This window comes from Chiloscyllium plagiosum, chromosome 5 (genome assembly GCF_004010195.1).
Source record: "Chiloscyllium plagiosum isolate BGI_BamShark_2017 chromosome 5, ASM401019v2, whole genome shotgun sequence".
Taxonomy (NCBI): Eukaryota; Metazoa; Chordata; class Chondrichthyes; order Orectolobiformes; family Hemiscylliidae; genus Chiloscyllium; species Chiloscyllium plagiosum.
Genome location: NC_057714.1, coordinates 66,276,347 through 66,294,774, shown reverse-complemented (window position 1 = coordinate 66,294,774; position 18,428 = coordinate 66,276,347). Strand labels below are relative to the sequence as shown.

The window sequence follows — 18,428 nt, the reverse complement described above, 5'->3', positions numbered from 1 at the left end:
AACAAATTCTTCCTTCTTCATCCAAGCTCTTAACACTATGGCAGTCCCAGGCTATGTTTGGAAAGTTAAAATCCCATACCATTACAACTATCTGGGATCTCCTTACAAATTTGCTTCTCAATTTCTCACTGACCATTGAGGAGGGCCTACAGTACAATGCCAATGGGTACTTTTTTTTGGGAGGCAATACACCATTCTGCTGTCTCTCTGTCGGCCTCAGAAATGCCAATCATAAATTCAGTCCCTTATCATGATAACAGATCAGAACGTTTAATTAATTATGAATTTTTGGATTTTTGGACAAGATTATGGTTCAGTGGTTAGCACTGCTGTCTCACAGTTCCAGAGACCCGGGTTCGATTTCAGCCACGAGTGACTGTCTGTGTGAAATTTGCACAACCTCCCCGTGTCAGCGTGGGTTTCTTCTAAGTGCACCGGTTTCCTCACACAATCCAAACATGTGCAGGTTAGATGAATTGGCCACGGTAAATTGTCCATTGTGTTCAGGTATGTGTAGGTTAGGTGCATTAGTCAGGGGTAAATTTAGAGTAATAGGTTGGGGGTTTGGGTGCGATGCTCTTCAGAGGGTCAGTGTGGACTTGTTGAGCCAAAGGGCCTGTTTCCACATTGTAGGGATTCTATGATTCTATAAGACTGCAAGCCAAGCCTGACTTATGATGTAACTTCTAAGCTTGGAATGCACTGACTATTAAAGTATTTCCTGTGTGAACGCCTAGAATATTGCACCTTGTAGGGTGCTCAGGAAGCTTCAGAATTTGACTTAAAAAGGTCAAAGTGCAAGGAAATCTAATTATCTCCTCACAACAGGAACACAATTCCTATGGGTTATATGCTAGACTCTGCATGAGTTGAAAAGCATTTTGTACTTTATCCTTCCAGAAACATACAGAGCAGGAGTTAAAAACCAGCTGTGCAGTATTTGAATTTCCAAATGGCATTTAATAATGCACATATAAAAAAAGAGCATGATGTAACTAATGGAATGCCATAGGGTTCAGTCTTGGCCCCACCTATTTACAATCTGTAGTAATGAATTGAATGCAAGGATAGAAGGCCAAATTTTGAGATGACACAAAAGTAAGTGGAAAACTAGGATGAAATTAAGAAATAAGGAATTTACAAATGTATATGGATAAATTAGGTGAACAGAACAAGATTTAGTAGATGGAGTTTTATGTGGATAAGTGTGACATTATCTATTTTGGTCAGAGGAATAGAAAGGTAAATATAGAGAGAAACTTCAGAGAGCTCCAGTGCAGAGGAATTTGGTTGTCCTCATTGTTGTGGAAAAATCATCACAAATTACTTTTAATTCAGTTCACAAACAATCAAGCACTGAAACAGTGAATTGCAGGTAGCAACCAAAATAAAACCCTTCAAGTAAACAAGTTAAACTTCACCACTCAGTCTGGCTATTACCCAGTTAATGATGGATTCTGGCCAGGATTTTGACAACAGTGTCTTTCTCTGGACACATTCAGGGTTCAATTCTTGTGCAGTATCGGTCTTTGAATTTTTGCCATTGACTTGTGCGAGTATTAGATTCTTGTACAATTTTGTCTCTTCAAAGTTTGTGGTGTGACATTTTTGATGATTTAATAGATTGTTTCATCACCCATTGATGACACTTCTGTAGAATTCAACACTGTAGCTTGCCTTCTTATCAGAAGTATCTCCCCTGTTCCTTGTTATATTCAGGGTTAGCTGTCTTTTTAAAACACAGCTTTTCTGTAACTAACCCCATTATATCAAATATTACTTCTGCTCGCAGACTTAATTTCCCACTTGTTATGAGGCAAAAGATGATCAAGTAGTTGTTATCTCTTCTCTCCCAGGAAACAGCTTGTTTATGTTGCTTTGCTCCTTGTCTCCTTCATCTCAAGAAACAATTTGTTCCAGAAAGAGTTATTGCTGATTCTTCAATCCATGAAGTTATTAAAGTTATGAAGTTTATAAGCGAAGAGGGTTATCTCAGATTACAACAGGATCTGGACCAGATGGGCCAATGGGCTGAGAAGTGGCAGATGGAGTTTAATTCAGATAAATGCGAGGTGCTGCATTTTGGGAAAGCAAATCTTAGCAGGACTTATACACTTAACGAAAAGGTCCTAGGGAGTGTTGCTGAACAAAGAGACCTTGGAGTGCAGGTTCATAGCTCCTTGAAAGTGGAGTCGCAGGCAGATAGGATAGTGAAGAGTATTGGTCAGAGTATTGAGTATAGGAGTTGGGAGGTCACGTTGTGGCTGTACAGGACATTGGTTAGGCTACTGTTGGAATATTGTGTGCAATTCTGGTCTCCTTCCTATCGGAAAGATGTTGTGAAACTTGAAAGGGTTCAGAAAAGATGTTGCCAGGGTTGGAGAATTTGAGCTATAGACAGAGGCTGAACAGGCTGGAGCTGTTTTCCCTGGAGCGTCAGAGGCTGAGGGGTGACCTTATAGAGGTTTAAAAAATTATGAGGGGCATGGATAGGATAAATAGACAAAGTATTTTCCCTGGGATCGGGGAGTGCAGAACTAGAGGGCATAGGTTCAGGGTGAGAGGGGAAATATATAAAAGAGACCTAAGGGGCAACCTTTTCACGCAGAGGGTGGTACGTGTATGGAATGAGCTGCCAGAGGATGTGGTGGAAGCTGGGACCATTGCAACATTTAAGAGGCATTTGGATGGGTATATGAATAGGAAGGGTTTGGAGGGATGTGGGCCGGGTGCTGGCAGGTGGGACTAGATTGGTTTCGGATATCTGGTCGGCATGGACAGGTTGGACGGAAAGGTCTGTTTCCATGCTGTACATCTCTATGACTCTATGACATAATTTATGAATTGCAGAGAACTAGAACGCAGGTACAGCATGTAATAAGAAAGGCAAATGGAATTTGGCATTTATTGCTACTGGAATAGAATATAAAACTAAGGAACAGTTTCTACACTCTATAGGGCATTAATGAGACTAATTAGTCCTTGAGGAGGGATGAAGTTGTAAAGGAGGTATTTCAGAGGAGGTTCACTAGATTGATTCCAGAGATGAGGGTTTGTCTTATGAAGAGAACCTGAGTAGTTTAGGCCTATACTCTCTGGAGTTTACAAGAATAAGAGGAGATCTAATTGAAGCATATAAAATACAAAGGGAGGGTTGGCAAAGTAGACATTGAGAGAATGTTTTGTCATGTTGGTCAGTGTAGAATGAGAAACCATATATTTAGGATAAGGGGCAGCAGATTTAAAACAGATTTGAGAATAAATTACCTCTCTCAAAGGGTTGTGAATCTATGGAATTCACTACCCCAGAGTGAGGTGGATGCCAGTACATTGAATAAATTTAAGGAAGAGACAGACAGATCTTTACTGAGTAAAAGGAAGAAGGGCTATGGAGAGTAGGCAGGAAAATGGTGTTGAGGCTGAAATGAGATAACTTACGATCTTAAATGGCAGAGCAGGCTTGAGGGGTCAAATTTTCTACTCTCAAATGTAGTTCTTATGTAACTGCAATACCTGCTGTGGATATCCTAGTGGGCTAAGGTGCATGCTAAGAGAGTCACAACTAAGAAAATCTCTAGTCATCCCTGCACTCCAAGTAAAAAGAAGTAAAGACACAATTAATTGACACATATTTTAGACATTAGTTATTTTACAAACCATCACAATAATCCCAGAATCTAATAAATTTTGGAAATTTATAACCAATGCATTAACTATCTCTATTTTCATTTTAAGATCCTAAGGTGGAGAACATTGTTTCCTCAGGCTATATCAGCCTTTATGTCTAGTAGACCTTTTCCAATTCTTTTTCTCTGGTGATGGTGATTGATTTATGTTGCTTCCTTCCTTTCACCTTTTGATTTTCAAATATTTTTGGAAAGTTTTCTAAAGAAAATGGGACGAGTTTAGTTTGGGAAATTTGGTCAGCATGGACGAGTTGGACCGAAGGGTCTGTTTCCATGCTACATGGCTCTATGACTGTATCTCCTAAGTACAACAGACACAAAATACTTCCTGAATGTCTCCACCATTGTTTTCCATAATTAACTCCCCAGATGCAGTCCCTAGAGGTTAAACATTGGCTCAAGTTACTCTTTTCATATTTAAATAATTATAGAAACTATTATTGCATGCTTTTATATTATTTGATATTCTTTCATACTCTACTTTCTATTTTATTTTTTCGTTCTGTGCTGGTTCTTATGATTTGACCAATATTCCGACAAGCCAGTTATTTTTCTAATTCCTTAATTTCCTATTGAGCTCAATGCATCCTCCTCCAAAAGTCTGTCTTTCTCACATGATAATCCATGCTGGGAGTTATTAAATATCTCCTTAAAAGTTTGCCACAGCATCTCTACTGTCCAACCTTTCAATTTAATTTCCCAGAGTGTAGTGCTGAAAATGCACAACCAGTCAGGCAGCATTCGAGGAGCAGGAGAACCGACATTTCGGGCATAAGCCCTTCATCAGGAACGAGGCTTGTGGGTTGGGGCTGAGAGATAAATGGAAAGGGGTAGGGTTTGGGGGAAGGTAGCTGATAAAGCTTCCCAATTTCCTCTCCACCCACATTATCCCAGTCCCAAGCTTCCAACACGACACCGCCCACTGGACATATCCATCAGTCCCCCCGACCTATCATCTTCTCCTTCACCTTCATCCACCCCATCACTTTCTCAGCTACCTTCCCCCAAATTCCCACCCCCTCTCATTTATCTCTCAGCCCCAACCCACAAGCCTCATTCCTGATGAAGGGTTTTTACTCAAAACATTGATTTCCCTGCTCCTCAAATGCTGCCTGACCTGTTGTGCTTTTCCAGCACTACACCCTTGACTCTGTTCTCCAGCATCTGCAATCCTCGCTTTCTCCAACCTAATTTTCCAGTTTAGTTTAGCTAGTTCTGCCTCCATGCCCATATAATTAGTCATCTTTATTCAGGTTTTAAAAACTTTTCCCCTTAAAACTGAGCGTGAGATTCTATCGTGTTATGATTACTGTTAACTAGAGGCTCCTTTGCTGTGAGGTCGTTGATTGATTCTGTCTCATTGCTTATTACCAGGTTGAACCTGGAATATACTGTTCGAGGAAAAAGTACCAAATACACTCTATGAACTCATTTGCCAGGGTACCTCTGCCAATTTGGTTCACCCAATTTACAAGCAGATCAAAGTCACCCATTATTACTACAGCACCACACTTATCATATTTATTTCTCCCATTATACCCTGAGGAAATCAGGGCGGCACGGTGGCACAGCAGTTAGCACAGCAGTTAGCACTCACAGTGCCAGAGATCCGGATTCAATTCCCACCTCAGGCAACTGTCTGTGTGGAGTTTGCACATTCTCCCCGTGTCTGCATGGGTTTCCTCCGGGTGCTCCGATTTCCTCCCACAGTCCAAAAATGTGCAGGTCAGGTAAATTGGCCATGCCAAGTTACCTGTAGTGTTAGGTGAAGGGGTAAATGTAGTGTGGGTGGGTGGGCTACTCTTCGGAGGATCGGTGTGGACTTGTTGGGCCGAAGGGCCTGTTTCCACACTGTAAGTAATCTAAACAAATGGCATTGAGTTAGATGATCAGTCATGATCTAGAAGTTTAGACCAGGCTTAAAGGCCTGAATGGCATAGATCATACATTGTTATGAATATTGCATATGTTCAGGGTCTTTAATATGAACATATGGAATAGGAGCAGATGTATAGCATTAAGCCCATCAAGTCTGGTCCACCAATCAATTATGTGATGACTGCTTTGTTGGCGTGTTGAATTCCAAATTCCCATCTTCCTATGCTAACCCTCAATTCCCTGAACTAACAAGAATCTGTTCACTTCTGCCTTAACAATAATGAATGATCCTGCCTCCACCACATTCTGAGGTATAGAGTTACAAAATCTGTAATACCATCTTTTTGAGTCATAGAGGTCTACAGCATGGTAACAGGCTCTTCAGCCCAACTGTCTTGTTACCATTTTTATAATCTCTGACCTTATCTGCTGGTGTACTCTTCAGTTTACACTCTCTGTTTTCACATTCTTATCATTACCTAAACAACTATCTGGCTGCTTTACCTCAATATTTCCCTTTGATTTGGTTCCACAGAGATCAGTGTTGGGACTGCAACTATTTACAATATATATTAAAGACTTGGAGGAGGAAATTAATGTACTGTAGACATTAAATTTGCAGACATCACAAAAAATAGGTGGAAAGGCAGGTTCCAAGAGGATACAGACTGTTTACAGAGAGACGTTAGACAAGTGGGTAAACAGTTGGGAGAAAGTGGTGTATGGGCAGCATGGTGGCTCAATGGTTAGCACTGCTGCCTCACAGTGTCAGGGACCTGGGTTTGATACCAGCCTTGAGCGACTGTGTGGAGTTTGCATATTCTCCCCGTGTCTGCGTTGGTTTCCTCCACGTGCTCCAGTTTCCTCCCACAATCCAAAGATGTGCAGGTTAGGTGAATTGGCCATGCTAAAATGCCCAGCTTTGACAAAGGGTCAGTTAGACTCAAAACATCAGCTCTTTTCTCTTCTTACAGATGCTGCCAGACATGCTGAGAGTTTCTAGCATTTTCTCTTTTGGTTTCAGATTCTAGCATCCGCAGTAATTTGCCTTTATGCTAAAATGCACATTTGTTAGGTGCATTATTCACAGGGAAATGGGTCTGTGTGGGTTACTCTTCAGACGATCTCGGTGTGGACTTGTTGGGCCAAATGGCCAGTTTCCACACTGTAGTTAATCTAATCTAATCTCCTCTAGCCTGATCCCTTCCCTTGCCATTTGCTTTAAATCCCTCTCTGCAACCTTAGTTATATAACAAGTCAGGGCACTATCAGAGGAAACCCATATCAACAAGACAGCTTCCTCATTCAGCAGTCAAGATTAGAGTGGTGCTGGAAAAGCACAGCAGGTCAGGCAGCATCCGAGGACCAGGAAAATCGACGTTTCGGGCAAAAGCCCTTCATCAGGAATGAGTGTCTGAGCCCCATGAATCAAAATGCATTTATCTCACACCAGTCTTTGAGCCACACATTCATCGCTCTAATCTTGTTTATCCTTGAATTATTATATCCTTCAAATGTTGCAAAATATCACATGGCTAATGAGTTACTGTTGAAATATAATCACTTGTATTTTGCCCACAATAAAGACTCAATAAAGTTTAATCAGTAATCAGTTAATCTACTTTTCTCTAGGTGTTGTGAGAGAGAAAGAGAGATGGATATTTTTATGGCACATGTAAAACTTCTTACATTTCTTTGAATAATATCATACATTTTTCAAATCCATTAGAATCAGAGAAACAGACTTTGATTTCACATTTCATGTCATTTTTGACAGTAATAACTCCCTAAATGTTAAACTGAAATGTCAGCTTATGTAATCTGCTCAAAAACTAGTGGACTGAAGTTACAAATGTTAACCTCAGTCTATTGCAAACTGGGCTAAGTTGACACAATGGCCATCATTTTATTGCTCTTTTGGGGGACCTCAAGATGGGAGTTGGGGTCATAAGATTGGGTGGGTTGGTGCCTATTCTGGCATCATCATACTAGATTCAGATTTTACTAGCAGCAGATGGCAAATCAAGTGTGAACCACACATGATTTATGGGGAACAGCAATTGAAAGCTGGTTAAGTGTGAACTGACCTGGAATCTTCCTTCCGCCTTACCACCAAGTGTGTTTCCCTGATGCCTTCCATAAGGCCTAGTTCGTTGATCATGTCTACATCCCTTGAATGATTTTTTTTAAAAAGACTGCTGGCTGAATGTCTTTATAGGAAAACTGGAGGAGCTGTTCCACTAAATCTACAACACTGGCATACACCCAACAATGTGGAAAATTGCCCAGGTATGTCCTGTATACAAAAAACAGGACAAATCCAAACCAGCCAATTATCATCTCATCAGTCCACTCTCGATCATTGTAAGGTGATGGAAGGTGCCATCAACAGTGCTATCAAGCAGTACCTGCTCAGCAATAACTGCTCAGTGATACCCAGTTTGGCTTCTGCCAGGGCCACTCAGCTCCTGACCTCATTATAGCCTTGATTCAAACATGGACAAAAGAGCTGAATTTCAGAGGTGAGGTGAGAGTGGCTTCCCTAGACATCAAGACTATATTTGATTGAGTGCGACATCAAGGTATCCTAGCAAAACTGGAATCAATGGAAATCAGAGAGAAAACTCTCCACTCCATACCTGGCAAAAAGAAAAACATGGTTGTGATTGGTGGAGATTAGTCATCTCATCTCTGCAGGAGTCGACCAAGGTAGTGTTCTAGGCCCAAACTACGTTCAGCTGTTTCACCTTCTCTCCATCATAAGAAATGGGGATTTTTGCTGATAATTGAACTATGTTCAGCACCACTTGTGACTCGTCAGATACTGAAGCAGTCCATGTCCAAATAAAGCAGGATCTGGACAATATCCAAGCTTGGGCTGATAAGTGGCAACAACATTCATGCCACACAAATGCCAGACAATTACCATCTCCAAGAAGAAATGATCTAACCATTAATCCTTGACAGTCAAAGGCATTGTCACAACTGAATTCCCCATTATTAACATTCTGAGGGTTACCATTAACTAGAAACAGAAATTGACTACCCATTTTAAGACAGAGGCCAAAAGAGCATTTCAGAGGCTCTGAATCTTGCAGGTACCTCACCACCTGACTCCCCACTGCCTGTCTATTATCTACAAGGCACAGCTCAGGAATGTGATGGAATACTCCCCACTAGCCTGGATGAGTACAGCTCCAGAAATGCTCAAGAACACCTTCTAGGACAAAGCAGCTCACTTGATTGGCATCACATCCACAAGTATCCACTTGCTCCACCACTAACGCTCAGTAGCAGGAGAGTATGCCATCTACACAATGTACTGCAGAAATTCACCAAAGATCCTCAGACAGATCTTCCAAACCCAGAACAACAACCATTTTGAAGGACCAGCACAGAAGAGATATGGGAAAGCCACAAACTGCAAGTTTCCCTCCAAGTTATTCATCATCTTGTTTTGAAAATATATCACAATCGTTCAGTGTTCTTGGGCCAACACTGTGCACATGGACTGCAGCAACTCAAGAATACAGCTCAGCACCACAATCTCAAGAGCAACTAGGGATATGAAATTAATGCTGGCCCAGCCTGCAATGTCCACCTTCCATAAGAATGTCTGAAGCAGGTCTACAAAATAGAGTTGACATCACCTGTTTCATGCAAATTCCAGGCCATTGGTTGTAATTCATCATAGCTCTAAGAATGAACTGTGAGTAAACCAGTGTGTCCCTGCAGGTGTGCCATAATGAGGAGAAGTAGCTCTTATTTAATGATATTCTAAAAGATCTGTCAAAAATATTTAAAATAAAATTTGAGATGGCTTTTTTGCAACAGGCTATTTTCATTTTTATGCATTCTATGACACCATAGTTTCAATTACATTCTTCATGTAAATTGCAGTAACGAAACGAAAACTGTAAAATCAAGTAGTATGAAACTAAAAGAAGCAAAATCACATCTTTGAGGAGAAAGGAAAATTAATGTTTTCAGTCCGATGGAACCTTCTTCTCAAAAATCTTCACTTGCTGTGTCTCTGATATGATATGCTGTTGCCACATGAATGCTGACAACTACTTCAACTATAAACAATAGGATGACACCCAATATTGAAGTACTTTACTTGCTATTTGTCTGAAATTATATATAAAGATGTTGGTCATCAAAGTTTAGCACTTGATTTTAAGCTTTTAAATTTAATTGGCGCCTCTTTTATGTTTAGCAAGGATTCCTTTTGTACACTTGTATCATTTTTCATAAATGTTCATGCTTCACCTGAAAACCTAGAGGCTGGATTTTCCAAAATTCTTACAAGAAGAATTATTGCTTATGTTTAAAGTGATTTTGAAAAGTCCTTGATAAATCACTTACATTAGCACTACAACCGATTCCTTTGTTGTAACCATTTTGTGCCAAATTAAATGTTAAAACAACATGCTTCTTATTCAAAAGGATATATGAACACATCACAATATCTAAACTGAACTTTATGCATATTCATGTGCTAAGTGCCCCCCCTTCAGGTAAAACTGTGAATTCTCAATGCAACATTTTCCAAGGGAAAATAATCAGGGTCTAGGGAATTACACAATAGAAAGTATCAGACACAAATCAATGTCTTCAATAGTGATACATGTGGTATTCAAATTAAAACATTCATTAAACTGGTTACTAAATATCATTTTTTTGTTACCAGTATATTCATTGATTTCTACTTAACATTTCGGAGACGTTTTAGCTTGACAAACCACACTAGGAATGCATAAGCATGTGTTCTGTTCTCCAGAAGTGATAAACAAGAATTGTTAATATTATTTTATGTTCTGTTTAACTAAGTACAATTTGCTAAGTACATTCTGTATTTACAAAGAAAACTCTGAAGTGTCCAGTCATCTAAATTTTCAAAGAGGTTCAGTTAGTATCAGGACTGAGACTTGTTTCCTCCAATTTAATCACTCAATTGTTAACACATATATTGTTCCAGTATTGTGTTTTCCTTAAGAATATTTTCTAAATCAATCAAGGTTTTGAGCTTTAAAATAATGCATCACATTTAAGCATGTGTGGCTAAAGGCAGAACTATGTATATATCAGACATTCTGCAGGGGCCATTGGATCTAAAATGTTGAATCTGTTTTCTCTCCACAGATGCTGCCAGATCTGCTGAGTTTCTCCAGCAATTTCTGCTTTTGCTTCAGATTTCCAGCACCAGCAGCTCTTTTTTTAAAATTATTTGTTCATGGGATGTTTGCATTGCTGGCTGGGCAGTGATTATTTCCTATCCCTAGTTACCCGTACCTTATTTATCTCATTGACAACAATGGGCTGTACAGTTCAGTAAGTTAATTTATCATTTATCATCCAGTAACTGTACACCTCATTTACCATTCCTCTCTGCACCCCCACTACACCATTTCATCTCCGTTATGAGCCCACTCTTTAACTGTACACAAATATTCACAATCCCTAGGTCTCACTAACCAAAGCCAAGCTTCAACCCCCAAATCTTATCCATCAAGATTATCAACTTCTAAAGGATTGAACATGATCCCTTTTTCTCCACTCCTCATTTGATCCTTTATCTAGCTGAAATTTACATTCATGTCTTTTAGCAAATTTTGTTTACTGAAGCCGCTGTAAAGCACCTTGTGATGTTTAACTAAGTTAGAGGTGCCGTATGAAAACGCATATTGTAGATGTTAAGCAGTCACTCAGTTCAAATTCTTACTGTTCTCTCCTTGCCAGCCTCTCAAGTTCTACAATAAGCCAGACCACCCAGAAATCCACAATTCTGTTTACCTACCATCCTTATCATGTTAACTTCCACTGGCTTTTATTGTAAGAACATTGATTTCACAATCCTTCATCCTTATTTATTACTATTCTCACCCCATGCTTTCTCTGCAATCTCCACAAGTGCAGCATCTTATCACATATCTTCCCCTCGTTTGTGAAACTCATGTAGTTCCCTCTTTCCGCTCTAATATTATTGTTAGAGTTTCATCCATCACTTTCTTAAACTCAAGAATCGTTCTTCTTATGCTCCAGTGCCACAGTGCTCCATTTTTATCCCCTGAAAATCTCTCTCTTCAATTACTCCTTCCATCATTTATCCTAATTCTTTTCCCCATTACGGCTCAGTATCTTTGCCCCACCCTGGTTTGTGTTTTGGAATATCTTGCCACATTGATGACACTGAATAGATTTTGGCAAATGTATACTCAGTGGTTTCATATTCAGTTTCACTGACAATTAGGCAAATCCATCAGCTAAAAATGTGCCTTTATCTGCCCAATCTCTTGGTAAAACCAGTAAAGCCCTAAGTCAAACAAAGAATCCTTTCCACTGAATTCTGGCTTATTGGAATACAGATTGTGATCGCTTTAGGCACAATGTTAACACCACCTCCACTTGCCTTGCTTGACAAGAATGTGGCATGCTGGGTGCCTTTTTAAAATGCACCTTTTTGGTATATAAACAACAGCTCAGCACTTGCATTGTTCATCCTTTATCTTTTGTCAGGTACATTTTGGCCAGTGCAATTCCTTCATTCCTGGCATTAAAACATTACACATTCAGCCAATGGCGCCACTTGGACCATGACTCAATTTTAACCCTGAGTTCATGTGAGTGCCCACTCTACTGGAGAAGAAGAGGACCAGCATTAAATATATATGTGTTTCCTTGTTGGTAGAAAAGAACGTACCACTTCAAGCTGCACATGGTGTTCTTGTGCTTCCCTTTACCGGGTTCCCATGAACGCCATGAATTCCACCTAAAATCCCATTTAACTTGGTCCCCTACAGTGACCTCCTGCCACTGTTGTTACAGCATTAATGCTGGATTTCATAGAATTGGGCCTAAATTTTAAAGAGACTCACGACTCATCTGTCAATTTAAATGAGTCTCAGGAGATAAAGTGGCTTGGGTCCTGCTCCTCAGATACTGCCTGGCCTGCTGTGCTTTTTTAGCACCACACTCCCAACTCTAATCTCCAGCATCTGCGGTCCTCATTTTCTCCTCCTGTTAAAACCTAAGCTGATATTTAAGTTAGAAGAGACAATACTCAGACAATGGCTCAGGTTATAAACTATGTGACAGATGTCCTGAGCACCAAAGAGATCAATAAACTCAGTAGACAGAATGATTAAACTTCTTCTCCACTAAATCTTAAGACTCAGTTGACACTTAAATATAACAATAATGATGATAAGTTTACAACTACCACAGCGACTTATTTTACCATGAAGTCCTCCAACCAGACTTCTTTTATGGCATCAATTTTACTTTTGAGCTGAGTGTGCAGATAACTCAATATAAACTTGCAATTGAAAGCTACTAGCTACAGGGCTGTCCATTGATGTGGGAAATCATGGCCCTGTTGTTCTCACAGCCAAATATGAGCTTCATCTCAGACATAATGTTAACAAAGCCAGCTTCTTTCATAAGATGTCTTGAATGGCAATCACATGGAATGTGAACAGCGTTAACAATTTTCCAAGGAACCTCATGATCCCACCATTATGACAAACGCATTAAATCAGGATTACAATCCAGACAACAATTCAAGACACTTCTGACTGGAATGATATATTAATAGCTCTGTGTTCAATCAATGTTATCATAATTTAACTACTCTGCATTCCACAGGAAAAAGTTGCAGATACTATTTAACACATTTAGTGTACCAGAACACAACTTACATGCTCTATAACTTCAGAAACAGTTAGTTTGATCTGATAAAAAGTTCATCTTGGGCAAAAATAACATGTAATTTGTTAATAGCTGTGATTAAGGAAGTGGCTTTCCATTGCTTAGGCTTTGCATTGGTTTTTTTCGAAATTGCAATGAACTTTAAAAATTGGTCCATGTTGTTCTTTGGGAATAGGGTCACTATTCATAAATTGTCTGTGTCCATTGCTGTGGCAGTAGGCAGCATGTAAATCCCATGCTTCCTCCTCATTCGAACGAATGATGCATGCAAGCCAGCACCGTGGCTGGCCTGTCTGACAGCCTGTTGTCACAGTCAGGGAGCAAGGCAGGGCATTGCACACAGCCTCAGACGCTGTCCTTTCCAACTCCATTGCAGCACGAGTACAGCAAATAATGATGAAGCCTCCAGTAGCCACTGCATCATAGACAGAAACCATCCATCATGTCAGTGCTGCAGAGAAAGCTCAGTTCAAAGTCATGCCTACTGTCAGACAGGCTCAAAATATTGTAACCATGGATTAGTACTCAAAATGGCTTGCAGGTTTTCATGGTTGTTGAACTGTTTTGTATAGCAACTGAGCATTAGAATGCAACCAGCACATGGAAATGAATGTGGCATCAGAACACAAACATGCTGTGCCCTCAACTTAACAGCATTTGAGCTGCTAATAAAGGCATTGGCAAATGGCACCATTACGTGAGGCTCTTGGTTCAGTAAATGTGGCCCAAGTTCAGTAACAACTTCTTTGTTGAATTTTATTCACCTCAGCACTGCTCCTGGTTCAGGACTATGAGCTCCCCAAAAAAAACTTTCATGGGCACACTCTTCCATGTAAAACCCTCTTCCTCACCCCTCTTCACAAATATTTCCCTCTCTGCTGCTGCTGCTCATGCTGCAGACCACAAGTTGCTGCAGCCATAGTGCCCATATCTGAAGCATGATTTGGAGGTGCCGATGTTGGACTGGGGTGGACAAAGCTAAAAAATCACACAACACCAGGTTATAGTCCAACAGGTTTATTTGGAAGCACTAACTTTTGAAGTGCTGCTCCTTTATCAGGTGGGTGTGGAGTATAGAATCATACTCCAGTGTCAGGGAGCTGTAGCTATTAAATAAATTTAGATTAAGTCATTCACATTTTAGAATGGGATATGCTAGTTTCAGTTCTTTCATATGTATATCGCAGAACTCCTTTTAAATTACAACCTCAAGATAGCTTTAGCTTTTCTAACGATAGGTGTTAACTTAGCTCAGACAATGTCTTAAAGTTGTGAGGTTAAAGTTTGTCTGTATCCCAATGTTGAGTCATGCTGGTTCTATTTCTAAAGTGGGACTTATCGAATCTTACATGGATTTATGCAGTTTTTAACAAAATAAAATGTAATTCTGCACATAAAATTCACCCTATAAACTTATATGCGCGTGCAGGAGAGACTGAGTATGTGCATATGAGTGTGTGCGTGTGGGTGTGAGTGTATGTGAAAGTATGCATGTGTATGTGTAAGCTTGATCCACTATGTGTGTGAGTGTGATGGGGTACAAGCCTATGAAAGGGTGTGTGCATCGGTGAGACCTTGTCTCTGAGAGAGGGTCTCCGTCAGGATGTGTGTGTGTGTGACATTAACCTAACGTCCCGGTTGAGGCCATCCCTATGGGTATCGAACTTGGCTAACAGCATCTACTCAGCCACTTTGCGTTGTTGCTTGTCTAGAAGTTTGCCTTGGAAGATGGCCATATCTGAGGCAGCAGTTACAAATATGTACTCCCTGGCTTTAAGCACCAGGTCTTAAACAAGACTTTCAAAACATAGCACCGTTCTACCACAAATAGCCTAAGCAGAGGTAAGTCAAAGGCACCACTCTTAGAAGTTGTGATCTGTCACTGTAAATATTGCTGGTGCTAGGTCCTAAGAATCAATGAAACAAACCAACTTTCTTTGAAGCAAGCCTTCAGTCCCATCCACGGCCACCCCCAAGTCAATTCCCATACCCCTTCTGGTCTTTTTTGTTCATGTGCTCATCTAATTTCTTTTTCTATTTTTTCCTTGTTTCCACTTCTACCACCATGTTGTGGGCAGAAAGTTCTAGGTTAATATTCATTGCATATGAACTTTCTTCCTTACATTCAGGTCAATGATAGGTCATCAACCTGTGACATTAACTTTCTCATTCCAAAGATGCGGCCAGATCTGATAATCGCTTCTAATATTTTCTATTTTCATTTTGGGTGACAGTTTTCTGGGGTCAGACATTAAATCATATTAAACTAACATTTGCACATGATACACAATCACTTGCTGATACTCAGGATAGTCTAGAGTAGGCCTGTGTGGCTGCCATCAATGATCCCGATAAATTTGTTCACCTGGAGATTGCTTAGTGTTTCAATTCGATGGAACCAAGGCCAGTGCGATAACCATCTTATGTAAAAACAGCTAACGTGGAAAGACACCCAAGGGCAGACAAGGCCTCTTGGTAAGTATGAAACAATCATATACAAGGCTTTGCTAGGCTTTTCATTTCACATCACATCATATTTGTTCTAACTGAAGATAAGTCCTTTACCTATTCATACTGAGCCATTTCTTGGCAGTTTTTGTTCATGTTAGATCACCATTGCCTTCCACACTTAGTGACAGGGTGAGGAGGGAGCTCACAGGTCTAACTCAGCCAGAACTGGAATTAAATCTACATGTTGGCACTATCCTGATCCACACACTAGCTGTCTAGCTAATCGAGCTAACCAGACCCCAGTTTTCCTTTAAAACTTCCTTAATTAAGATTCTTGCTGAAGTACACAAGTTAATTCATGTTAACAGTAGAATAGAGTAATTTTTAGTGAAGAATATTGTTGTACAGCAGTTTGTTTAGGAAAATAAACAAATGAATTGGATAGTTATAAGTAACTTGCTCGGTCTTATGAACAACCTTAGACATAAATAGCTGTTATTTTAATGAATTTGGATTTAGATTGGTTCTGGAGATGGAATATTTCTGGTAGGATGAAATTAGTTTGGGAAGAACAGTTTGAAATTTGATAAGGAAATCGATCAGATAGGAGTGGTTGATGAAGGCGAGTGCAAAGTCTCAAGCAGTTAACGGCAGATGAATGACACCAAAAGGTGAAATATTCAATTTAAAGTTTAGACAAAGAACTTGACAATTGATAGTCAATTTTGAAGTACAATGTATCTTGATAAACCATAAAGCTTCATCAATAATCCAGCAAAATATCTGCCTCTGAAAAGGGTACAAAGTTAGTGTTCAGGGTAGTAGGCTTAGAGAAGGACTCTGAAGGAAGAATCCAGTGAAATAATCTTGAGAGGTTTGAGAAGTTCAGGAGACCTGGGCACCAAGAAGTGGAAGAAGAAAGATACAGCTATTCATGCACACCAGCCATACTTCAAGATCTGCACCAGTAGTCACTACTTATCATGGTTTTGTGTTAACCAGTGTCTTATATCTCATCCTAAACTCAGATTTAAAACTCAGTTTCTCACCATTATATTTGTACTCAGTTGACTGAAGTTTGATTGGGTACTGATAAGTCTCCAGTACATTTCAATGTTTAATTTAGTACAGTGCATTAAAATATGGATAGATATGTGTAAGAATGATAAGCATGCCACAAATGGAGAAGTGCTTCTAACAGGAAACAAATGCCATGCACAAAATTTATATGTTAAAACAGATTATGGCTACTTAAAGTGTTTAGTTGAAACAGGGTTAGCTGATAATAAGAGTAAATTGCCTGAATCCATAGCTTTAAGAGTAGGGAGTGGGGTGTGATGCAAAAGACTTTAACCAGAATCAATTATAAGGTGGAAAAAGAATCTAAATTAGATTATAAATATACTTGAAGTAAAGTCAAAATAAAATTTGAAATAAAAGGCAGACTGTTACCTAAATTCAAATTGTCTCTCCTTCGGATTTTCACGAAGCTTCTCCCTGATTCGTTGAAAATGTTTTTGATACTCAACATTTAGCTGGGTGCAGTCCTTAATTTTCTTCAGTAGCTCATGCCTGAAATGAATAATAAGAAAAAGTGATTGTATGTCTTTACATTTATGGGAATGTGATGCCGATTATAAATTTACCCAAACCAACTATGTCCAAGCATTCATCCAAGGTTTTAGTATAGCATTTAATTTGATCAGAAAACTTTGAGTAAAAATTGTGATTTAAACATTCATGAGATATACATTACAAATACCTAAAATGGATACTGAGTACACCTGCAGTATTGCTTGGAAGTGAATTTGAGGAATTGACCGAGCAACATTGTAGGAACGGCGATAAAATTCCGAGTCAGAATCATATGTGACTTAGAGGGGATTTGCATTTGGTGAGGCTCCCATGAGTCTGCTGCCCTTGCCTTCCTAGCTGATGGAGGCAATGGGCTTGTAATGTGCTACTGAAGGAGCCTTAGTGAATTATTACAATGCATCTTGTAGCTGGTACACACTACTGCCACAATAGTTAGTTGTGGAGGGAGTAAAATTTAAAAGTGAGGTATAGAGTGCAACTCAAGCAGGCTATTGTCTTGGACTGTGTGGAGCTTCTTTAGTGTTGTTGGAGCTGTACTTACCAAGGTAAGTGGACAATTTTCCATTACACTTCTGACTTGTGCCTTGTAATTGGTTTTTGAGGAGTCAGGAGTTAGCTAGCTTCTTTAGTTGGGGGAAAGGAGGGGTGGGTGGTGGTATGATGGTCCTGTGTATCATCACTGGACTATTAATCTGTAAGAGCTCAAGTAGTGTCCGGGGATGTAGGTACAAACCTTGCCATAGTAGATGGTTGAATTTGATTTCAATAAAATGCTGGAACTATGAATCTAATGAAAATGTTGTTGTTTGTCAGGAGAAAACAAAATCCTATCTGGTTCACTAATGCTTTTTAGGGAAGGAAACTGTTGACCTTATCTGTTCTGGCTTACATGTGACTCCAGACCCACCGCAATGTGGTTGTCTCTTAACTGCCCGCCTGGCAATGAGGGGTGGGCCATAACTACTGACCTAGCCAATGATGCCCACATTCTATGCATGAATAAAAAATGTAGCATCTGACCTGCTCTTGTAGCCATTATTTTTATATGGCTGCTCCAGTTCAGTTTCTGGTCAACCCCAAGATACTGATAACCACATTGTAGGTCAA

The 18,428-nt window shown here is 39.8% G+C and overlaps 1 protein-coding gene across 2 annotated transcripts in view; it reads right to left on the bottom strand.

The window, feature by feature from the left end:
* Positions 1-18,428, bottom strand: part of dnah5l (dynein, axonemal, heavy chain 5 like) — a 362,555-nt gene that overhangs the window by 293,367 nt on the left and 50,760 nt on the right. For both annotated transcript variants that reach the window (XM_043690231.1, XM_043690232.1), the window contains one exon: positions 17,178-17,297. In XM_043690231.1, coding sequence (XP_043546166.1) covers positions 17,178-17,297 — 120 coding nt within the window. The remainder of the gene's footprint in view (positions 1-17,177; positions 17,298-18,428) is intronic.